The 25,559-nt window shown below is 40.1% G+C and overlaps 1 protein-coding gene across 1 annotated transcript in view; it reads left to right on the top strand.

Annotated features, from left to right (window-relative positions):
• Positions 1 to 25,559, top strand: part of FMN2 (formin 2) — a 354,330-nt gene that overhangs the window by 232,417 nt on the left and 96,354 nt on the right. Inside the window, exons 9-11 of the mRNA XM_070289497.1 lie at positions 22,210 to 22,301; positions 22,430 to 22,559; positions 23,365 to 23,511. Of these exons, the coding sequence (XP_070145598.1) occupies positions 22,210 to 22,301; positions 22,430 to 22,559; positions 23,365 to 23,511 (369 nt within the window). The remainder of the gene's footprint in view (positions 1 to 22,209; positions 22,302 to 22,429; positions 22,560 to 23,364; positions 23,512 to 25,559) is intronic.

Genomic DNA, 25,559 nt, shown 5'->3' with positions numbered 1-25,559 from the left:
ATGTCTCTGCTTTTTAACATGTTGTCCATGTGGTCATAGCTTTTCTTCCAAGGAGCAAGAGTCTTTTTAATTTCATGGCTGCAGTCACCATCTGCAGTGATTTTGGAGCCCCCCAAAATAAAGTCTGTCACTGTTTCCATTGTTTCCCCATCTATTTCCCATGAAGTGATGGGACCAGAATGTTGAGGTTTAAGTCAACTTTTTCACTCTCCTCTTTTACTTTCATCAAGAGGCTCTAGTTCCTCTTCTCTTTTTGCCATCTAGGGGATGTCATCTGCATATCTGAGGTTATTAATATTTTTCCTGACAATCTTGATTCCAGCTTGTGCTTTATCCAGCCTGGCATTTTCCTTGATGTACTCTTCATATTAGATAAATGACAATATACTGCCTTGACAATCTCCTTTCCCTATTTGGAACCAGTTTGTTGCTCCATATCTGGTTCTAACTGTTGCTTCTTGACCTGTATACAGATTTCTCAGGAGGCAGGTCAGGTGGTCTCGTATTCCCATCTCTTAAAGAATTTTCCACGTTTGTTTTGATCCACATAGTCAAAAGCTTTGGCACAGTCAGTAAAGTAGATCTTTTCTGGAACTCTCTTGCTTTTTTGATGATCCAGGGGATATTGGCAATTTGATCTCTAGTTCCTCTGCTTTTTCTAAATCTAGCATGAGCATTTGGAAGTTCTCAGTTCACGTACTGTTGAAGCTCACTTGAAGAATTTTGAGCATTACTTTGCTAGCGTGTGAGATAAGTGCAATTGTGTGGTAGTTTGAGCATTCTTTGGCATTGCCTTTCTTTGGGATTGGAATGAAAACTGACCTTTTCCAGTCCTGTGGCCACTGCTGAGTTCTCCATATTTGCTGGCATATTGAGTGCAGCACTTTCACAGCATCATCTTTTAGAACGTCAAATAGCTCAACTGGAATTCTATCACCTTCACTAGCTTTGTTCATAGTGATGCTTTCTAAGGCCCACTTGACTTCACATTCCAGGATGTCTGGCTCTAGGTGAGTGATCACACCATCATGGTTATCTGGGTCATTGAGATCTTTTTTGTGTAGTTCGTCTGTGTATTCTTGCCACCTCTTCTTAATATCTTCTGTTTCTGTTAGGTCCATACCATTTCTGTCCTTTATTGTGCTCATCTTTGCATGAAATGTTCCCTTGGTATCTTTTTATTGAAGAAATCTCTAGTCTTTCCCATTCTATTGTTTTCCTCTATTTCTTTCCATTGATCACTGGGGAAGGCTTTCTTATCTCTCCTTGCTATTCTTTGGAACTCTGCATTCAGTTGGGTATATCTTTCCTTTTGTCCTTTTCCTTTAGCTTCTCTTCTTTTCTCAGCTATTTGTAAGGCCTCCTCAGACAACCATTTTGCCTTTTTGCATTTCTTTTTGTTGGGGGTGGTCTTGATCCCTGCCTCCTGTATGATGTCATGAACCGCTGTCCAGAGTTCTTCAGGCAGTCTATCAGATCTAATCCCTTGAATCTATTTGTTACTTCCACTGTATAATCGTAAGGGATTTGATTTAGGTCATACCTGAATGGTCTAGTGGTTTTCCCTACTTTCTTCAATTTTAGTGAATTTTGCAATAAGCAGTTCATGATCTGAGCCACAGTCAGCTCCAGGTCTTGCTTTTGCTGACTGTTTAGAGCTTCTTCATCTTTGGCTGCAAAGAATATAATCAGTCTGATTTCGGTATTGACCATTTGTGATGTCCATGTGTAGAGTTTTCTCTTATGTTGTTGGAAGAGGGTGTTTGCTATGACCAGTGCATTCTCTTGGCAAAACTCTGTTAGCCTTTTCCCTGCTTCATTTCATACTCCAAGGCCAAAGTTACCTGTTACTCCAGGTTCTTTTGACTTCCTACTTTTGCATTCCAGTCCCCTGTGATGAAAAGGACATCTCTGCTGGTAGGCTTGGTTTTATGACCTCTTGGATTTTCTGTTATATAGTTTTCAGATCCTTTTTGCCTCTTCACACTGATAGATACTCATCATGAGTAAGGATCCATGTTGAACATCAATTCGTGCCCTCTTCACTTTGTTGGTAATGAGACTGCATGTGCATGATAATGAGAGGCTCTTTCTGGGAGGGTGTGGACAGCTTACTGTAACCTGATCTCACAGAAAGTGGTGAGGAACAGAATGGCTGAAACTTTGAAAAGCGTAAATGAGAAAGATAAATTTGTTACATATTTTTAGAAGTCTGGGTCATTAAGGTCAGACTTCCGAGACCTGTTGGCATGTGATGGTCTTCGGTTTTCTAGGGATATGGGCTGAGGCAGTGTCTGGTTTTCTCGGTGTCAGACAACAGTCGTGGATGAAGGCTTCCCCGTTACGTGATGAATGTACTTTTAGCAAAGCAAGAAACTCCCCCTCACTCAACAGAAAATTGAGTTACATATTCCCTAGTGGTGAAAAACACACTTGTTCAAAATGTTCATTTCAGTTGTTTAAGTTCCTAAGAGAGCTGTGATCATTTAAAAATCAGGCTATCTGAGTTTTAGAATAGTAGTAATTTAATGCGTATTATGCACCAGACACCACTCGAAGCATCTTACATGTGTTACTTAATTTAATCCTCCAAGTGGCTTACATCCAACTTAGAAGAAGGAAGCACTATTTGGTAGAAAAGAGGAAACTGACCCAGAGAGATAGTCAGCTCATTACTGGGTGTGACCCTGGTCCCTGACCACCATGCTCTGAAGCACAGAATTTCCTGACTCTTGAAGAGCACTAGACAGGACCCTCTGGGAGGAGGTAAGACACACTGTGTGGTGGCAGGAACTCAGGGTGAAAAGTGAGAGTGTGGCCCAGGTTTCAGCAGCAGATGCTCATGGTTGCCTCCAGTGATTTATTGATGCTCCTTCAGCTTCCCTGTCCCCATTTCTAAATAGGGTGTCTAATAACTCATAAAAACATCAATTTTTGTCACTGTCAAATGGACATAAAGAGAATTTTCTGGACTATTCAATACCATTATGATTTTCTTTTAAATAAAAATAAGCATGAGCATAGAACTTAAAATAACTAAGACTGTCAAACGACAGTGACTATGTCTAAGACTGCTGGCATCGAAGATAGCAAAAGTCATGCACCATGGATCTTAAAACTGGACCTTTCCTCGAGGGTCTGAAGATTTTGCTGAACGAAGGAGAATAAATATCTATGTATTTATAGGCAACATGAATTCATAGGGAATACTTTTTAAAAAAATTGTCACCACTTTATTTACAATCTTCATGTTAACATTTGTATTTTATTTTTTAAAACAGTTTCAGAGATACACTGAAGTTGCAGGTACACTATGAAGGGCTATTCTTTTTCTGTATCAGTTGCAAATAAATTGTCAACATTATGCCTGATTGTCCCTGAATACTTTAGTGTGTATTTCCTACAATGTAGCAGACACTTAATCATAATACCACCAGCAATATCATGAAATTGACACTGATATATTGCTATCATCTAATCCTCAGATCCCGTTGTTTTGATGGTTGTTCCAATAACATCCCTTATGACGTCCTTTCTGTCTTTCTTTCCTTGGGCACATGCCTCTTTTTTATTTATATTATCATGTGTACATATGTCTTATCTTTCAATTTAACTATAAATTCCTTCAGTTCAGTTCAGTCACTAAGTCATGTCCGACTGTTTGCAACCCCAGGGACCACAGCACGCCAGGTCTCCCTGTCCTTCACCAACTCCCAGAGTTTACCCAAACTCATGTCCTTTGAGTTGGTGATGCCATCCAAGCATCTTATCCTCTGTTATCCCCTTCTTCTCCTGCCTTCAATCTTTCCCAGCATCACGGTCTTTTCCAATGAGTCAGTTCTTCGCATCAGGTGACCAAAGTATTGGAGTTTCAGCTTCAACATCAGTCCTTCCAATGAACGCTCAGGACTGATCTCCTTTAGGATGTACTGGTTGGATATCCTTGCAGTCCAAGGGTCTCTCTGGAGTCTTCTCCAACACCACAGTTCAAAAGCATCAATTCTTCGGAGCTCAGCTTTCTTTATAGTCCAACTCTCACATCCATACCTGACTACTGGAAAAACCATAGCCTTGACTAGACGGACCTTTGTTGGCAAAGTAAAGTCTCTGCTTTTTAATTATTTTAATAATCAAAATAACATATTTTAATATGTTTAATATATTTTAATATGTTCCAAGGAGCAAGCATCTTTTAATTTCATGTCACCATCTGCAGTGATTTTGGAGCCCCCAAAAATAAAGTCAGCCACTGTTTCCACTGTTTCCCCATAAATTCCTTACTAGTAGGATTTTCATATTCCATGCTTAGCACAATAGTTTATGTGTAATATAATAATTACTAGTTAATTAAAGAACGATCTGAGAATTGTACTATTTTTTGCTCTTGGTGTGGTTTTGTCAATGAAAGAGATGAAAATGGTGAATGTCACTATTTCAAATACTGTACTTTTTTGAAAGAACAGTGTAAAAAGTAATGTTGCTTTCTTAAATATAATTTCAGAAATATGTATTCAAAGATTCAGAACTGATAACTACCTGGATAGAAGTTAATCATTACTATCCCAGAAATAGTTCATCAGATTTTTGTGTAGTTTTTCCCAAACAGTATTTTAAATTTAGTGAGTGGCGTTTTGTCGTAGGCAGGCTCAGTGTGTTCTTCTCCTTCTTGTTAATGCAAGTTCAGAGGCTTTTGCCTCAGACGTTGCTGGAGCAAGTTTTCCCTTTTCCTGGGTCACCTTGACCTTTGAATGCCCAGTGGATTGACTGGATGTGTGAACTCTTTCATCCCAGTTCATTGATCCCAAGGTGAACCCAAGACTGGACCCAGTGGTAGTTTATGTATTTTGTGTGCAATGCAGAACACAGTTCTCCATGTTTTTCAGTTGTTAGAGCCTCTGTGTTTACCTGTGACTCACAGAAATGAGGTGGCAGCCACATGACCACGTGTCTGTGTGGACCTCTGCAGCCCTTCCCGTGCCCCTCTCCCCTCCAGCCTTTACAGCTGGAGCAGAGCTGCATTAAATAGGCTGAAGTTTTGTTTCTGCCTGAGATGAGGTGACTTTCCTGAACCAACCCTCCTCTCCTGCCCTTACACACAAGGCACAGCAGAAAGTGTGGTTCCAGCCACGTGAAACCAGTATGTGTGCCGGTCCCCAGGGGACTGGGGTTCCAGCTGCACTTCTCATTCATCGTGTATTATAAGGGGCAGCACCCCAACCCGGTGGAACTGCAGCGGACATTTCATGTCTCCTCTGCGCTATTGAAAGTGTGGGGAGAGCGAGTGGACAGGCTAGGCAAGGCCAGCTCAGTGACACGTCCTGGCCCTTAGCAGTGTGCCCCACCCCCTGCCTTTCCTGGAGCATGCCCAGCCCATCGCAGCTGTACCACCACCACTTCCTCTTTATCTAAAACTCCTGTACTCAGCCATAAAAAAGAACAAATAGTGGACAAATTATATACTTTTGAAAATACTACTGTGTTGCAGTTGAAATAAACCCAGGCTTTCAGAAATTTATCTGTTATAAAATGTCAAGGCAAGTGTCTATTATATAATTATAAATTAATATTGTTAGTCTTTACCTGTTACAAACTAATTGAACATATAGCTTTTAAAGTGTCTTTTTCCAGTTACGTTTCTTTTTACCAAGAATTATTATGTGAAAATGTCATCTTAACGATGTCCAGCATCAGAGTGGAATGAAATGATCTCTGTTTCTTTCCCCTTCGATATATAATCAGTAAAACATCCATAACTCAACAAAGATGCCTCTGCTCAGCACATCGGTCTCTGGAGAGTTCCTTGGATCTGTGCATCTGAAGGCAGGTGCTTAGGACATGTAGAGAAAGCGGAGCCTGAGACAGTGAAGGTGATCCTGAATCACCTGCCTGTGATCCTGGACTGGCTGTGGGCTCACCCGCATCCCCAGGGAGCCTGGCCGCACTGGTCAGGCAGCTTGTATAGGACTCCAGCCTCCTGGCCACTGAAACGCCTGGGCCATGGAAACTGGGCGTCAGGACTCCAGCCACCTGCCTCCTCACCCCCCAGGATTGTGCCTGTGGACCCCACACCCTGGACTTGCAGGACCCCACACCCTGGACTTGCAGGAGGCCCCGGAACGTGGTGGAAGCTTCCCACGTCCCAGTAACACCAGCAGCAGTACCCAGGTCACCTGCAACAGCTGGAGAGGCCATGCAGGTGGAGACACACAAACGTATGCCACAGCGCCACCTACTGGAAATCGAGGAAAGCGCTCTAATTACTGACCTTTACAAATGTTAGCTCCTAGTAGCTCACCTGGTAAAGAATCTGCCTGTGATGCAGGAGACCCCGGTTCAATTCCTGGGTCAGGAAGATCCCCTGAAGAAGGGATAGGCGCCCACTCCAGTAGTCTTGGGCTTCCCTGGTGGCTCAGCTGGTAAAGAATCCACCCACAATGCGGCAGACCTGGGTTCAATCCCTGGGTTGGGAAGATCCCCAGGAGAAGGGAAAGGCTACCCACTCCAGTATTCTGGCGTGGAGAATTCCATGGACTGTATAGTCCATGGGGTCGCAAAGAGTTGGACACAACTAAGCAACTTTCCCTTCCCTTAAATGTTTGAATCAAGTTTGAAAAGCTTTACCTAAAGAAGAAAGGTGTTGTCTACTTCACATGTGCCTGTGGAGGAACAGCTCATCCAGCACCATGAAACCAAGGTAACATTGTATTTCAAAAGGGAAACAACAGTCCTGCAGGGAAAAAAAACCTAAGGAGTATTATCCAAGTGAAAAATATTCAAAATGGCATTGTGAAGAAGCACACAAAGCTCAGAAAGGCATTACAATGATATCAGGAATAATATTATTGCGCAGAAGGAATTCTTTACCAAAGAGGCTGGAGCTCTAAGATAACCAACAAACAGAAATTCTAGAGCTGAAAAACTCAATTAACAAGATGAAAAATTCATTAGAAAGTACTGGAAACAGAGCAGACCATGTGGAAGAAATAGTGACTTGAAGATATAAATCTAGAAATGATTCAGATAGAAGAGAACAGAGAATTAAGGTCTTTAAAAAGTAAGGAAATCCTACAGGAACTATATGATTCTTTTATAAGGGGCAACAGAGTGATGGGTACCCAGAAGGAGAAGAGAGGGAGAAGGGAGGAGAGCGATTATCTAAAGAAATAACTTCCCAGACAGGGGAAGGAAGTGGATATACAAGTCCATGAGGCTAAGAGAACTCCTGGTTCAGTTCAGTCGCTCAGTCATGTCCTGCTCTTTGCGACCCCATGAATCGCAGCACGCCAAGCCTCTCTGTCCATCACCAGCTCCCAGAGTTCACTCGGACTCATGTCCATTGAGTCAGTGATGCCATCCAGCCATCTCATCCTCTGTCGTCCCCTTCTCCTCCTGCCCCCAATCCTTCCCAGCATCAGAGTCTTTTCCAGTTAGTCAACTCTTCACGTCAGGTGACCAAAGTACTGGAGTTTCAGCTTCAATATCATTCCCTCCAAAGAAATCCCAGGGCTGATCTCCTTCAGAATGGACTGGTTGGATCTCCTTGCAGTCCAAGGGACTCTCAAGAATCTTCTCCAACAACACAGTTCAAAAGCATCAATTCTTCGGCACTCAGCTTTCTTCACAGTCCAACTCCCACATCCATACATGACCACTGGAAAAACCATAGCCTTGACTAGACGGACCTTAGTCAGCAAAGTAATGTCTCTGCTTTTGAATATGCTATCTAGGTTGGTCATAACTTTTCTTCCAAGGAGTAAGTGTCTTTTAATTTCATGGCTGCAGTCACCATCTGCAGTGATTTTGGAGCCCCCAAAAATAAAGTCTGACATTGTTTCCGCATCTATTTTCACTTTCATCAAGGGGCTTTTTAGTTTCTCTTCTGCCATAAGTTTGGTGTCATCTGCATATCTGAGGTTATTGAGATTTCTCCTGGCAATCTTGATTCCAGCTTGTGGTTCTTCCAGCCCAGTGTTTCTCATGATGTCCTCTGCATATAAGTTAAATAAGCAGGGTGACATTATACAGCCTTGACATACTCCTTTTCCTATTTGGAACCAGTCTGTTGTTCCATGTCCAGTTCTAACTGTTGCTTCCTGACCTGCATATAAGTTTCTCAAGAAGCAGGTCAGGTGGTCTGGTATTTCCAATTCTTTCAGAATTTTCCACAGTTTATTGTAATCCACACATTCAAAGGCTTTGGCATAGTCAATAAAGCAGAAATAGATGTTTTTCTGGAACTCTCTTCCTTTTTCCATGATCCAGCGGATATTGGCAATTTGATCTGTTTCCTCTGCCTTTTCTAAAACCAGCTTGAACATCTGGAAGTTCATGGTTCACCTACTGCTGAAGCCTGGCTTGGAGAATTTTGAACACTACTTTACTAATGTGTGAGATGAATGCAATTGTGTGGTAGTCTGAGCATTTTTTGGCATTGCCTTTCTTTGGGATTGGAATGAAAGCTGACCTTTTCCAGTCCTGTGGCCACTGCTGAGTTCTCCATATTTGCTGGCATATTGAGTGCAGCGCTTTCACAGCATCATCTTTCAGGATTTGAAACAGCTCCACTGGAATTCCATCACCTCCACTAGCTTTGTTTGTAGTGATGCTTTCTAAGGCCCTCTTGACTTCACATTCCAGGATGTCTGGCTCTAGGTGAGTGATCACACCATCATGATTATCTGGGTCGTGAAGATCTTTTTTGTACAGTTCTTCTGTGTATTCTTGCCACCTCTTCTTAATATCTTCTGCTTCTGTTAGGTCCATACCATTTCTGTCCTTGATCGAGCCCATCTTTGCATGAAATGTTACCTTGGTATCTCTAATTTTCTTGAAGAGATCTCTAGTCTTTCCCATTCTGTTGTTTTCCTCTATTTCTTTGCATTGATTGCTGAAGAAGGCTTTCTTATCTCTTCTTGCTATTGTTTGGAACCCTGCATTCAGATGCTTATATCTTTGCTTTTCTCCTTGGCTTTTTGCTTCTCTTCTTTTCATAGCTATTTGTAAGGCCTCCTCAGACAGCCATTTTGCTTTTTTGCATTTCTTTTCCATGGGTATGGTCTTGATCCTGTCTCCTGTACAGTGTCACGAACCTCACTCCATAGTTTGTCAGGCACTCTATCTATCAGATCTAGGCCCTTAAATCTATTTCTCACTTCCACTGTATAATCATAAGGGATTTGATTTAGGTCGTATCTGAATGGTCCAGTGGTTTTACCTACTTTCTTCAATTTAAGTCTGAATTTGGCAATAAGGAGTTCATGATCTGAGCCACAGTCAGTTCCTGGTCTTGTTTTTGTTGACTGTATAGGGCTTCTCCGTCTTTGGCTGCAAAGAATATAATCAATCTGATTTCGGTGTTGACCATCTGGTGATGTCCATGTGTAGTCTTCTCTTGTGTTGTTGGAAGAGGGTGTTTGCTATGACCAGTGCATTTTCTTGGCAAAACTCTATTAGTCTTTGCCCTGCTCCATTCCGCATTCCAAGGCGAAATTTGCCTATTACTCCAGGTGTTTCTTGATTTCCTACTTTTGCATTCCAGTCCCCTATAATGAAAAGGACATCTTTTTTGGGTGTTAGTTCTAAAAGGTCTTGTAGGTCTTCAAAGAACTATTCAGCTTTAGCTTCTTCAGCATTACTGGTTGGTACATAGACTTGGATTACCGTGATATTGAATGGTTTGCCTTGGAAACGAACAGAGATCATTCTGTCATTTTTGAGATTGTATCCAAGTACTGCATTTCAGACTCTTTTGTTGCCCATGATGGCTACTCCATTTCTTCTAAGGGATTCCTGCCCACAGTAGTAGATATAATGGTCATCTGAGTTAAATTCACCCATTCCAGTCCATTTTAGTTCACTGATTCCTAGAATGTCGATGTTCACTCTTGCCATCTCTTGTTTGACCACTTCCAATTTGCCTTGATTCATGGACCTGACATTCCAGGTTCCTATGCAATATTGCTCTTTACAGCATCGGACCTTGCTTCTATCACCAGTTCATCCACAACTGGGTATTGTTTTTGCTTTGGGTCTATCCCTTCATTCTTTCTGGAGTTATTTCTCCACTGATCTCCAGTAGCATATTGGGCACCTAATGACCTGGGGAGTTCCTCTTTCAGTATCCTATCATTTTGCCTTTTCATACTGTTCATGGGGTTCTCAGGGCAAGAATACTGAAGTGGTTTGCCATTCCCTTCTCCAGTGGACCACATTCTGTCAGACCTCTCCACCATGACCTGCCCGTCTTGGGTGGCCCCACGGGCATGGCTTAGTTTCATTGAGTTAGACAAGGCTGTGGTCCTAGTGTGATTAGATTGACTAGTTTTCTGTGATTATGATTTAAGTGTGTCTGCCCTTGATGCCCTCTTGCAACACCTACCATCTTACTTGCGTTTCTCTTACCTTGGACGTGGGGTATCTCTTCACGGCTGCTCCAGCAAAGCGCAGCCGCTGCTCCTTACCTTGGATGAAGGGTATCTCCTCACCGGTTCCCCTCCTGACCTTGAACGTGGAATAGCTCCTCTAGGCCCTCCTGCACCCATGCGTCCACCGCTCCTTGGACATGGGGTTGCTCCTCCTGGTTGCCGCCCCTGGCCTTGGGCAGCCTGGCACTCTCGGCTCCTCCTGGTTACCTCAACACAAAAAGACCTTCTGCAGTACACATTATGTTAAAACTGTCAGAAGTCAATGACAAAGAATTTTAAAGGCAGCAAGAAAAAAATGGAACCCTACAAAGGAACTCTTTTTGGGCCATCATCAGATTTCTCAGCAGAAACCCTGCAGGCCAGGCAAGAGCAGAATGACATTCTTAAAATACTGAATGATAAAAAATGTCAGCCAGAAATACTCTCTCCAGCAAAGTCCTTCAGGAGAATGAAGATTGCCCAGGGTAATATGTATAATTGTAAATAACATATGAAAGATGGCATTTTAAGTAGGAATTTCAGGAAAGGGAGAAGAGAAGCCACGTGGATATTTCAGGGATGACTTCCTGCCTGAGGTGTGAGCAAGCCTGATGTGTTCAAGGACCAGCAGGCAGGCCTGAAGGACAAGATGTGAGGGAGGGGGATATAGCTGGAGGTGGTCAGAGATGTGGTGAAGTGCCAGCTCCTCGAAGACACTGTAGCCCTGGGGGCCGTTGTCATGGAGCAGGACGCCAAGGCAGATGCCAGGGAATATTAGCCGAGCCCTGGCTGGCACAGGTGCCAAGTGCCTGATGTCCACATGGAGCTGAAGAGGTCACTGGGCCTCAGTCAGGCCTGCAAAGTTCGAAAGGGCTCCGTGTGTTCTGCTTTGTGGCTACAGCTGAGGCCGGAGGACCCCCATGTTCTCACACACCCACATTTTGGATCACCTGTGCAGAAGGCTCACCTGAGTGAATCACTTGAGCAGCGGGGAAAGAAGAGACCAACCCCTGCGCGCCAGGATCAGGAAGAGCACCTTTCAGCCGGCTGTGTGCCTCCAGCGCCCTCTACTGGCAGAGCTTAACATTGTGTTCACAGGGCAAAAGGCAAGATGCTGAAAGGCTTGTCCACTATGTGAAGAATGGGGTCAGTGGGGTAAACTGAGGGCTGAGAGTCAATAACTGGCATGGACAGTAGGGAGAGTTGAGACTTGGGAGTTTTGTTATTTTGCGGGTAAGTCCCATGTCACTTGTGACTCTGTAAGACTCAAGTCTTGCTCATATGAAGGTGCCTCTGGAAGGAAAAATTTATCTGTGCACTTGGATCTGGCTTGGGGTCTCCTTGGAAATCTTTCAAACTCTATCGTGCAATATAACTGTAAATATTCATTTCAGGTGTGAAACAGTATTGGAAATATATCTGAATAGAGCCTTAAATTTGCCATAATGTTTAATAATGGTATTTAAATTTTTTATTTATTTTTTAACTGAAGGATGATTGCTCTACAGTATTTTGTGGTTTTCTGTCAAACCTCAACATGAATCAGCCATAGGTACACATATATCCCCTCTTTGAACCTCCCTCCCATCTCCCTCCCCATTCCACCCCTCTAGGTTGATACAGAGCCCCTGTTTGAGTTTTCTGAGCCATACAGCAATTTCCCCCTGGCTACCCATTTTACATATGGCAATGTAAGTTATTCTCTCCATACATCTCACCCTCTCCTCCCCTCTCCCCCATCCATAAGTCTGTTCTCTATGTCTGTTTCTCCATTGCTGCCCTGCAAATAAATTCTTCAGTAACACTTCCCTAGATTCTGTATATATGCGTTAGTATACGATATTTATCTTTCTCTTTCTGACTTACTTCACTCTGTATAATAGTCTCTAGGTTCATCCACTTCATTAGAACTGACTCAAATATGTTCCTTTTTACGGCCGAGTAATATTCCATTGTGTATATGTACCACAGCTTCTTTATCCATTCATCTGTTAATGGACATCTAGGTTGCTTCCGTTTTCTAGCTATTGTAAATAGTGCTGCAGTGAATGGGACACACATGTCTTTTTCAATTTTGGTTTCCTCAGGGTGTATGCCTAGGAGTGGGATTGCTGAGTCATATGGGATTGCTGGTGGTTTTAATCCTAGTTTTTTAAGAAATCTCCATACCATCTCCTGTAGTGGCTATATATATTGACATTCCCACCAACAGTGTAAGAATGTTCCCTTTTCTCCACACCCTCTCCAGCATTTGTTTGTAGACCTTTTTGATGATGGCCATTCTGACTGGTATGAGTATCTCATTGTAGTTTTCATTTGCATTTCTCTAATAATGAGCGATGTTGAGCATCTTTTCATATGTTTGTTAGCCATCTGTATGTCTTCTTTGGAGAAACATCTGTTTAGGTCTTTTCCTCACTTTTTGATTGGGTTGTTTGTTTTTCTGGTATTGAGTTGTATAAGCTGCTTGTATATTTTGGAAATTAATTCTTTGTCAGTTGTTTCATTTGCTATTATTTTCTCCCATTCTGAGACTTGTCATTTCAACTTGCTTATAGTTTCCTTTGCTGTGCAAAAGCTTCTAAGTTTAATCAGGTCTCACTTGTTTACTTTTGTTTTGGATTTCCATTTCTCTAAGAGGTGGGTCATAGAGGATCTTGCTTTGATTTATGTCATATAGTGTTCTGCCTCTGTTTTCTTCTGAGAGTTTTATAGTTTCTGGCCTTACATTTAGGTCTTTAATCCATTTTGAGTTTATCTTTCTGTATGGTGTTAGGAAGTGTTCTAATTTCATTCTTTTACATGTAGCTGTCCAGTTTTCCCAGCACCATTTATGGAAGAGGCTGTCTTTGCCCCTTTGTATATTCTTGCCTCCTCTGTATCTTGTTCCATTGGTCTATATTTCTGTTTTTGTACCACTACCATACTGTCTTGATGACTGTAGTTTTGTAGTGTAATCTGAAGTCAGGAAGGTTGATTCCTCCAGTTCCATTCTTCTTTCTCAAGACTGATTTGGGCATTTGGGGGTCTTTTGTGTTTCCACATGAATTGTGAAACTTTTGTTCTAGTTCTGTGAAAAGTGCCATTGGTAATTTGATAGGGATCAGATTGAATCAATAGATTGTGTTTGGTAGTATAGTCATTTTTACAATATTGATTCTTTCTACCCAGGAACATGGAATATCTATCTGTTTATGTCATCTATAATTTCTTTCATCAGTGTCTTATAATTTTCTGTGTATGGTTCTTTTGTCTCCTTAGATACGTTTGTTCCTAGATATTTAACTCTTTTTGTTGCAATGGTGAATGGGATTGATTCCTTAATTTCTCTTTCTGGATTCTTCATTGTTAGTATATAGAAATGTAAGTTATTTCTGTGTATTGATATTGTATCCTGTGAATTTGATAAATTCACTGATTAGCTCTAGTAATTTTCTGATAGTATCTTTAGGGTTTTCTATGTACAGTATCATGTCACCTGCAAACAGTGAGAGCTTAACTTCTCTTCTGGTCTGGATTGCTTTAATAACATTTTCTTCTCTGATTGCTCTAGCTAGGACTTCCAAAACTATGTTGAAAAATAGTGGTGAAGGTGGACACCCTTGTCTTGTTCCTGATCTTAGGAGGAATGCTTTCGATTTTTCACCATTGAGAATAATGCTTGCTGTAGGCTTATCATATATGACCTTTACTATGTTGAGGTATGTTCCTTCTATGCCCATTTTTGAAGAATTTTAATCATAAATGGGTGCTGAATTTTGTCAAAGGCTTTTTCTGCATCTATTGAGATGATCATATGGTTTTTATCTTTCAATTTGTTAACATGGTGTATCACATTGACTGGTTTGCATTTATTGAAGAATTCTTGCATCCCTGGTATAAACCCAACTGGATCATGGTGTATGAGCTTTTTAATGTATTGTTGAATTCTGTTTGCTAAAAATTTGTTGAGGATTTTTGCATCTGTATGTTCAGCAGTGATATTGACCTGTAGTTTTCTTTTTTGTGTTGCCTTTATCTGGTTTTGATATTAGGGTGATGGTAGCCTCATAGAATGAGTTTGGAAGTTTTCCTTCCTCTGAAATTTTTTGAAGGAGTTTTAGAAGGATAGGCATTAGCTCTTCTCTAAATGTTTGATAGAATTCTCCTGTGAAGCATCTGGCCCTGGGGTTTTGTTTTTTGGGGAGATTTTTTATCACAACTTCAATTTCAGGGCTTGTATTTGGGTGTTCATAATTTCTATTTCTTCCTGGTTCAGTCTTGGAAGATTGAACTTTTCTAAGCATCTGTCCATTTCTTCCAGGTTAGCAATTTTATTGCCATATAGTTGTTCATAATAGTCCTTTATAATCCTTTGTATTTCTGCATTGTCTGTAGTAATCCCTCGCTTATCATTTCTAATTTTGTTGATTTGATTTTCACTCTTGTTTTCTGGATGAGTCTGGCTAAAGATTTGTCAATTTTCTTTATCTTCTCAAAAAAACAGCTTTTAGTTTTATTAATCTTTACTATTTTTTCTTTCATTTATTTTTCATTTATTTCTGCTGGGATCTTTATGATTTCTTTCCTGATGCTAATTTTTGGGATTTTTGGTCTTCTTTTCCAGCTGTTTCAGGTGTAAAGTTAAGTTGTCTGTTCGATGCTTTTCTTGTTTCTTGAGGTAGGGTTGTATTGCTATAAACTTCCCTCTTAAAACTGCTTTTGCTGTATCCCATAGAATTTGAGTTGTCATGTTTTCATCATCATTTGTTTTGAGAAATTTTTTGATTTCCCTATTGATTTCTTCAGTAACCTGTTGGTTATATAGAAGCGTTGTTTAATCTCCATGTGTTTTTGTTTTTTACAGTTTTTTTTCTTTGTAATTGATATCTAGTCTCATAGCATTGTGGTCAGAAAAGATGCTTTATATAATTTCAATATTCTTAAATTTGCTGAAGTTTGATTTGTTACCCAAGATGTGGTCTGTCCTGGAGAATGTATCATTTGCACTTGAGAAGAAAGTGTATTCTTCTGCATTTGGATGGAATGTCCTGAAGATATCAATGAGATCCAGCTCATCTAATGTATCATTTAAGACTTGTGTTTCCTTATTAATTTTCTGTTTTGATGATCTGTCCATTAGTGTGAGTGGGGTGTTGAAGTTTCCTACTATTATTGTTACTGTCAATTTTTCCTTTTATGTCTGTTAGTGTTTGTCTTACGTACTGAGGTGCTCCTATGTTGGGTGCATAGATATTTATAGTTGTCATATCTTCCTCTTGGATTGATCCCTTGATCATTATGTAGTGCCCTTCCTTATCTCTTGTAATATTCTTTATTTTAAGGTTTATTTTGTCTGATATAAGGATTGTTACTCCAGCTTTCTTTTGCTTTCCATTTGCAGGAATATATGTTTCCATCCTCTCACTTTCAGTGTATATGTGTCTTTAGGCCTGAAGTGGGTTTCTTCAGACAGAATATATATGGGTCTTGTTTTTGTATCCATTCAGCCAGTCTGTGTCTTTTGGTTGGAGCATTTAATCCATTTACATTTCAAGTAATTATTGATATGTATGTTCCTACTGCCATTTTCTTAATTGTTCGGGGTTTGATTTTGTATATCTGTTTCTTCTTTTATATTTCTTGGTTATATAAATCCATTTAACATTTGTTGTAAAGCTGATTTGGTGGTACTGAATTCTCTTAACTTTTGCTTGTCTGAAAAGATTTGATTTCTCCATCAATTTTGACTGAGATATTTTCTGGGTACAGTAATCTTGGTTGTAGATTTTTCCCTTTAAATATATCCTGCCATTCCCTTCTGGCCTACAGAGTTTCTGCTGAAAGATCAGCTGTTGAGCATATGGGGTTTCCCTTGCTGCTTTTAATTTTCTTTCCTTGTGTTTAGTCTTTGTTAGTTTGATTAGTATGTGTCTTGGCATGTTTCTCCTTGGGTTTATCCTGTATGGGACTCTTTGTGCCTTTTGGACTTGACTCGCTATTTCCTTTTCCATGCTGGGGAAATTTTCAGCTCTATTCTCTTCAAAAAATTTCTCATGCCATTTCTTTTTCTCTTATTCTTCTGCGACCCCTATAATTCAAATGTTGGTGCATTTGATATGGTCCCAGTGGTCTCTGAGACTGTCCTCAGCTCTTTTTGTTCTTTTTACTTTATTCTGCTCTTCAGAAGTTATTTACACCATTTTATCTCTCAGCTCACTGATTCGTTCTTCTGCTTCAGATATTCTGCTATTGATTCTTTCTAGAGTATTTTTAATTTCAGTAATTGTGTTGTTTGTCTCTGTAGGTTTATTCTTTAATTCTTCTAGGTCTCTGTTAACTGAGTCTTGCATTTTCTCCATTTTGTTTTTAAGGTTTCTGATCATCTTTACTATCATTATTCTGAATTCTTTTTCAGGTAGTTTACCTATTTCCTCTTCATTTATTTGCACTTGTGTTTCTAGTTTGTTCCTTCATTAGTGTAGTATTTCTCTGCCTTTTTGTTATATTATTTTTAACTTATTGTGTTTGAGGTCTCCTTTTTCCAAGCTTCAAGGCTGAATTCTTTCATCCTTTGGTTTCTGCCCTCCTAAGGTTGATCCAGTGGTTTGTGTAAGCTTTGTATAGGGTGAGATTTGTGCTGAGTTATTTTTTTCCTCTGATGGGCAAGGCTGAGTGAGGTGGTAATCCTGTCTGCTGATGATTGGGTTTGTATTTTTGTTTTGTCTGTTGTTTGGATGAGGCATTCTGCACAGGGTTCTACTGGTGCTTGGGTGTTGGTGGGTCTTGTATTCAAGTGGTTTCCTTTGTGGAAGTTCTTGCTATTTGATTCTCCCTAGGGTTAGTTCTCCGGTTGTCCAGGGTCTTAGATTCAGTGTTCCCACTGCAGAGGCTCAGGGCTTGATCTTGAGCTTTGCATGGTTCTATATATTCTTTACCACTGGTCATATATTCCTGTCCACTCTCAGCTGGTATTCTGCATACACTTCTGTGTCTGAAGGTGCATTCCTGATGTTGTCCCTCTTAGGCAATAATGGTATTTTGAACTGCTATTTAAGTTTTATTTAGTAGAAAATAGACTAATGTTTAAACTCAATTTTTCCTAGTAAATAAATGATAAATGATCTTTTAATTAGTGATTTATTTTTTCCTTTTCATTTTTATTGAGATATAATTGGCATACATTGTTATATTTGTTTCAGGGGTACAAGGAACACTTGCTTTTCCACTCCTTGTCCTTGAGAGCAGTACCCATAGCCAGCCTGAATCCTTTGCTGTAAATCCATGTTTGCATTTTGCCAGATGCTTCCAGATCATTGGCTTGTTTTGTGTGACCTCTGTGGAACAGACGGATGCTCTTGTTATGCAGCCTTCTTGAGAATGCAATCTTTATTTTTCCCTGATGGCATATGTTTGGCAGGGGGCTTTCCCTTCTAGTTGTCCGTGAATTTTGGGCAGTCTCCAGATCTAAACACGACATAATTTCAAAACCCACAGCCTTGAGGGCCCGATACTTGTTTCCTGAGGAATTAAATCCTAGAAAATCCAGAGATTCTAAATACAGTATATCCTATTGATTTTTTTAAAAAGCAAAAATCTTTACAGTTAACTTTGGGTTATTGACTGCCATTGAGTTCTGAGAGTAAGATCTCTTCAGAAACTATGCAGTGTTTATGGATGCTTCAATATATCTATTGATTCTAATTCTTAGTACATACTTGATATGGCCCAGTGAGAAGTGGTGGACAGAGGTTGGGAGGATGGAAGAGAAGCTGAGGTAGAATGCTTTTTTTTTTTTTTCAGTGAATCAAATATTTAATGTAAAGTCAGAAATGTGCCTGTAAAAATGTCCTTGTATGATTTTTTTTCAGAGAATGTTTCTGTTTTCTGTATTTCATATTCAAGAAACAGAAATAATCTTAAATAGTAAGACAAAAGCAAACCTTGGAAGTAAGTCCTATTAGAAGTTTAGTCCAAGAAAAGATATTTTTTTTAAAAAAAGGACAAAAAATCCACATCCCTTTTTAATTAAACAACTAATCCAATTAGAAGGAGGGGGAAATCAGGCAAAGTAGAAAGAATTAGAGGTTTAAATTTATACTTTTCAAGATTGGATTTCACAGGCAGGCTTCATAGTTGGAGTGATCTTTACTTAGTTTCCTGGTTGACAGGTTGTAAACCTCAGTATGGAAAAGGATCCAGTGCTCAGCAGAGGACAGAGCATCCTCAAAGGTGTGCACTGTGGTACCTTAGTAGAAGTGAACTAGATTGACTGTCTGTTCCCATCACTTCCTAGAGGTCTTTACTGTTTTAGGAAACATTTAATCATTAGTTTCTTCAAATAAGTGTAATAGGATTACTGATGTTCTCCACAGTACAGTTCAGTTGCTCAGTCGTGTCCGACTCTTTGTGACCCCATGAATCGCAGCACACCAGGCCTCCCTGTCCATCCCAACTCCCGGAGTTCACTCAAACTCATGTCCATCGAGTCAGTGATGCCATCCAGCCATCTCATCCTCTGTCGTCCCCTTCTCCTCCTGCCCCCAATCCTTCCCAGCATCAGAGTCTTTTCCAATGAGTCAACTCTTCGCATGAGGTGGCCAAAGTACTGGAGTTGCAGCTTTAGCATCATTCCTTCCAAAGAAATCCCAGGGCTGATCTCCTTCAGAATGGACTGGTTGGAATTCCTTGAAGTCCAAGGGACTCTCAAGAGTCTTCTCCAACACCACAGTTCAAAAGCGTCAATTCTTCAGTGCTCAGCTTTCTTCACAGTCTAACTCTCACATCCATACATGACCACTGGAGAAACCATAGCCGTGACTGGTCCCATCACTTAATGGCAAATTGATGGGGAAAAAGTGGAAACTGTGACAGATATTCTCTCTTGGGCTCCAAAATCACTATGGACAATGACTGTAGACACAGAATTAAAAGATGCTTGCTCCTTGGAAGAAAATCTGTGACAAACCTAGACAGCATATTAAAAAGCATAGACATCACTTTGCCAACAAAGGTCCATCTAGTCAAAGCAATGTTTTTCCCAGGAGCCATGTATGGATGTGAGAGATGGACCATAAAGAAAACTGAGTGCTAAAGAATTGAAGCTTTTGAATTGTGGTGCTAGAGAAGACTCTTGAAAATCCCTTGAAATGCAAGGAGATCAAACCAGTCAATCATAAAGGAAGTCAACCCTGAATATTCATTGGAAGGACTGATGCTGAAGCTGAAGCTCCAATACTTTGACCCCTTGATGTGAAGAGCTGACTCTTTGGAAAAGACACTGATGGTAGGAAAAACTGAGGGCAAGAGGAGAAGAGGGTGACATAGGATGAGATGGTTGGATGGTATCACTGACTCAATGGACATGAGTTTAAGCAAACTCAGGGTGATAGTGAAGAAAGCCTGGCACACTGCAGTCCATGGGTCGCAGAGAGGCGGGGACGGTTTAGCAACTGAACAACAGCCATATAGTCATCCCTGGATATCTGCAGGGAGGGGGACATGAGGGAGGATTGATACAAAAAAGGTGCTGAAGTCCCTTAAATAAAATGACACAGTTCTTGCATAGAACACCCCACCCTACCCTCTTGTATACTTTTAATCACCTCAGTTACTTATAATGCCTAATATGCTGGAAATGCTGTGTAAATGATTGCTGGAGTGCAATCATTTGAGAACTTTATGGAATTTTTCCCCCAAATATTTTGGATCTGCATTTGGTTGAATCCATGAATTCAGAGCCCAGGATGCAGAGGGCTGACCACATCATGAATCATGCTGGTCACCAGGACCACAGAGATACACAGGACGTGGCCCTTCTCTCACAGAAGTTGTAAACATGTCTGCACATCACCAGTAAGACATGGTGGTGTCCGTGGCACAATACAGAGCAAATATAAGGTTTTGTGTTGTTCTAGAGAGAGACTGGTTATAGGAGGGGTTGAGGTGGGCAAGGCAGGCTTTGCAGCAGATGTTGTATCTTTACTTGTCAGTATTCTTCTGTTGCATCATATTCCAAAAGCAAAATTTATCAAACCCTCAGAAGTCTGACCAATCTGTCATCAAATCTTCTTTCCCTGCTAAAAGAAGTTTTCTTGGAGGAACTAGTCTTTGCTAATTAATCCCATCAACAGAAATACCTGCCTTTCAGAATAATCAGTGAGTTCAAAATAGAACCATTGCTTCACTTGAAAGTTGATCAGGTTCTGTCATGTACAGCAGTTTTTGGCTGGGCTGCTTTTCTGTGTAAACAACAAATAATCTTGAAGGGATTTTACCTTCTGAGGACTAGACTCAAACCCAGCATAGGATGACCTACTCAAATTTCTTCATGCACTTAGAAAATGAAGTGTTTAGGCTGGTTTGAAACATCTTTGTGAATGACAGAGACATTAAAATAAAAAATAACAATCATCCAGATTCTCCATAAAGCATAAGTTTGTGTTTTGGTCAGCCTATAAAATTTTCTACTTTATGTTAAAATGTAGAAAATCCTCTCCCATAAAGAAACAAATTTAGAATTACAAATTTTTAGCTTGAGATTTTCAAGGGTAAAAGGAGACACTTGGGAAGATAAAGCCTAGAGCTGTTTTTGTGTCAAAAAGAAAATTCAGGAGAATCAAAATCTTTTATTTTTGTTCCATGACTTAATAATTCAACTGTACTTTTCTTTCTCCCAGAGCAGATAGGCATAGACAATGATTGCAATAGGTAAATAGGTACTTTTTCTTTTAAAAATCTTATAACAGCTTTAGGATCAAATTCCTTCCAAATTTAATTTGATTAACTTCTGAATAAGAAATACCATTTTTAAATAAAAGTATTGCCTTCCAGAGAGTATTATAGTTTATTTGGCATGTGGGGTCTGAGTTCCCTGAGCAGGAATTGAACCTGTGCCCCGCTACAGTGGAAGCTCAGAATCCTAGCCACTGGACTGCCAGAGAAGTCCCTCCAGAGGGTATTATAAACAGCTAAAGAAAACAAAAAAGGGAAATCATATTGATTTAAACCATGCTGGAATAAATATTTTGCACATCACCAATAGCCAATAATGGTTTCCCTGATAGCTCAGTTGGTAAAGAATCTGCCTACAAGGCAGAAGACTCTGGTTTGATTCCTGGGTCAGGAAGATCCCCTGGAGAAGGGATAGGCTACCCACTCCAGTTTTCTTGGGCTTCCCTTGTGGCTCAGCTGGTAAATAATCCACCTGCAACCCAGGAGACCTGGGTTCGATCCCTGGGTTGGGAAGATCCCCTGGAGAAGGGAAAGGCTACCCACTCCAGTATTCTGACCTGGAGAATTCCACGGACTGTATAGGCCATGGGGTCACAAAGAGTCAGACATGACTGAGAGAATTTCACTTTCACTTTTGATAGCCAATAATATTTGGAAGATTTGGAGATGATCTGGTTTGTATTACACATATACACTTTATTTTTTTATTTTATTTTTTTTTAATTTTTTATTTTTTTAATTTTAAAATCTTTAATTCTTACATGCGTTCCCAAACATGAACCCCCCTCCCACCTCCCTCCCCATAACATCTCTCTGGGTCATCCCCATGCACCAGCCCCAAGCATGCTGCATCCTGCGTCAGACATAGACTGGCGATTCAATTCTTAATGATAGTATACATGTTAGAATGTCATTCTCCCAAATCATCCCACCCTCTCCCTCTCCCTCTGAGTCCAAAAGTCCGTTATACACTTTAAAGTACCTCATGAATTAAGTCAAGATTTACCTCAGATGCTAAGAAATATGAAAATATTTAGAGTTTTGCTGTATTTAAGATCATTATCTAAAAACTGCTTGGTTTGTGTTTTTCCAGAGAGCACAGTCAGATGAACTGGAAAAAATTGAAAAGCATGGTCGGTCCTCCAAAGACAAGGAGAACGCCAAGTCTCTGGACAAGCCTGAGCAGTAAGCACACCATGGCCCCCAGGGGCAGCATGCAGGCCATGGGGGGCTCTTTCCATTGGGAAAATGGAGCGTCTTCTGTGCATCAGTGTCATGAATGACGTGGGGATGAACGTGTTTTGTCTCCTTAGGTTCCTTTATGAACTGTCACTAATCCCCAACTTTTCAGAGCGAGTCTTTTGCATCCTGTTTCAGTCCACATTTTCAGAAAGCATTTGCTCAATTCGGCGCAAACTGGAGCTGCTACAGAAGTTGTGTGAGGTGGGTGCTTGGGTCCTGATACCTAATTGTGCTCAGTCATGTTCATATTTCAAACAAATTGGCTTTTATTTACAGTAAATACTGCCAACTGAGTACCATTTGAATGCATTTTCTTTATTTTCCTCCATTTTGCAGAGAGCCCCTCAACAAATTGTTAGTGATTCCAACCAAATGCTTCAGGAATAGCTATATGACTCAACAGAAGAGAAATATTCTTCTGAAAATAAAGAGCAAATGCTTGGCAGAAATGACCAATATTAACATCTAAAACAGCTTATCAAAATTTAATAGTACCGTTCATTCTGGTTGTGGTAAATTATTTTGAAAAGTAGAATTATGTCATTAAAGAGATTTTCAGAGGAAGTGATGCACAAATTCAAGTTAAACTGTGTGCTTTGGAAGAAGTGAGTATGAAACTTTCAGGGATAAATCTAAATTTGGAAATTAAACTTTATAACTGTGTTTCGGTTTCCCACACCTTATGCTAAAAATGTTACACAGAGGCAGGTGCAGCTGGACTGATGGCAGTGACATTATACTGTGGTGGTTCTCATGTTATGGGTATGTTTGGTTTCCTTGCAACTACACTACAGAAGCATCCTAGGCTGGTACCTCTCAGCTGGAGAAGCACAACCTGCAGCTTTTTCAAAGTTATCTTTGGAGACGCTGTTCTTAAATATACCTAAAATGAGCACTGATGAAGTTTGGATATGACCCATAATTATTAGCATGATCTGAATATCTGCCACTGACTTGAGAAAATTCAAACAGTAAGTGAGAAATTCTTCTTTATCCTGTTTTACAGACATTAAAACATGGCTCAGGGGTTATGCAGGTTTTGGGTTTGGTTCTTGCCTTTGGCAACTACATGAATGGTGGAAATAATACTCGGGGACAGGCAGACGGTTTTGGATTAGATATTCTCCCGAAGCTGAAAGATGTTAAAAGCAGTGTAAGTATTTTGAGTGAGTGAATGTAGCAAACTGAGCAGTGGATGTCTGTTTTGTAAAAAGTTGAACTGTAAACCAGTGTGATAAATGTTTATGCTCCAAGGTCAAAAGTTCTATTATGTTCTGAGCCAGATAAAGGTAATGGCCACCATATTTTGTGATCAAGAGAAGAATAATTTTCCTAAAGTGAGTAATTTTGAATCCTGTAATGAATAACTGAATAGACAGTATTTTAAAGTAAAAATAACTAATTTTTACTTTCTTTACCATGTCTGCTAATATTTATCTATTTGGATCTGAGGACTAGTTAATTTTTATGAATTAGACAGTATATCCATCACTTTCTTCTTCTATGTTAAGCAAGTGACCCCCAACAGGCCCAGATTTTAAAAGCAAAACAAAGATGAGTGAAAGTCACTCAGTCATGTCTGACTCTTTGTGACCCCGTGGGCTATACAGTCTGTGGAATTCTCCATGCCAGAATACTGGAGTGGGTAGCCTTTCCCTTCTCCAGGGTTTCTTCCCAACTCAGGGATCAAACTCAGGTCTCCCACATTACAGGCAGATTCTTCACCAGCTGAGCTACAAGGGAAGCCCAAGAATACTGGAGTGGGTAGCCTATCCCTTCTCCAGTGGATCTTCTCAACCTAGGAATTGAACCGGGATCTCCTGCATTGTAGGTGGATTATTTACCAACTGAGCTATCAGGAAAGCCCAAAATGTAAAAGATGACTCTCTTTTTCTCCATATAATCCTCTCTTTGATATTGGTATATATGGGAACATCTAAGCCCTCTTTGTGAAGCTTCTTTAATCTCTATCCTTTAGAAATAAATTCTATTATTTTCAAAGTTTATGATGTCAGACTTTAACCACTCTGGTGGTTTCCTTGATCTTATATTTGTACCAACACTCTCTTAATCTCTTAGACATTAATTTTAAGCAAACACAAGTAAAGAAGTAGAATTTTAAAAAAAAAATTAGGCTTCCTAAAGGATGTTCTCATGCCTACCAGTATCAAAGAGAGGATTATATGGAGAAAAGAGAATCATCTTTTAAATATTTTTTTCTCCATATGATCTTCTTCCTGATATTGGTAGGCATGGGAAAATTTAAGTCCTTTTGCAAGCATAATTATTTTTCTTAAAATTAACATCTAAGAGATTATGAGAGTGTCAGTAGAAATATAAGATCAGGGAAACCACCAGAGTGATTGAAGTCTGACATTGTAAACTTTGAAAATAATAGCATTTATTTCTAAAGGATAGAGATTATAGAAGCTTCACAAAGATCTATATGATGAAGGAAATGTTTTTAAAATATTAAGTTCAAGTGAGGGAATTCCCAGGTGGCACGAGTGATAAAGAATGTGCCTGCCAGTGAAGGAGACATAAGAGATCCTGGGTCAGGTTCGATTCCTAGGTCAGGAAGATCCCCTGGAGGAGGGCATGGCTGCCCACTCCAGTATTCTTGCTAAAGAATCCCATGGATAGAGAAACCAGGCAGGCTACAGTCCACTGGGTCACAAAGAGTTGGACATGACGGAAGCGACTTAGCATGCATGCCCACAAGTTTTAAGTGAACAATTGGCCTATAAAAATGAAAATATAGAGAATTGTCCTCCTAGATAAGAAAATAAAAAGGAAATAATCTCCCTGATAGAAGGGAGATACTTATTTTGCTTTTTCCTGCCGGTCAACAACTCACTGGTTTATTTAGTCATACACTCATATGTTCATTTGACATTCTTTTATCCAGCTTCTATGAAATGCCAGACACTGTACTTTTCCAAAATTTGGAAAAGCATAGTCCTTTCTTGGAACACCAATAGCATATAACTCTTGTGATTTTTATGGTTCTATTTGTTCAAATGCCTTTTTATTTGTATGACACACATTTTCTCAGGAACCTTCAATATGTCAACCTGATAAATCACATTTATTCAAAATTTATTCTTCTAAATGCATGGTAGGTTTTGAATAGTTCTTTTTTTAAGATTTATTTTTTAATTTTGTGCTGGGTCTTTGCTGCCGCGCATGCAGTCTTCCTCT

Source organism: Ovis canadensis, chromosome 25 (assembly GCF_042477335.2).
Source record: "Ovis canadensis isolate MfBH-ARS-UI-01 breed Bighorn chromosome 25, ARS-UI_OviCan_v2, whole genome shotgun sequence".
Classification (NCBI taxonomy): Eukaryota; Metazoa; Chordata; class Mammalia; order Artiodactyla; family Bovidae; genus Ovis; species Ovis canadensis.
This window is presented reverse-complemented; position numbering and strand designations above follow the sequence as displayed.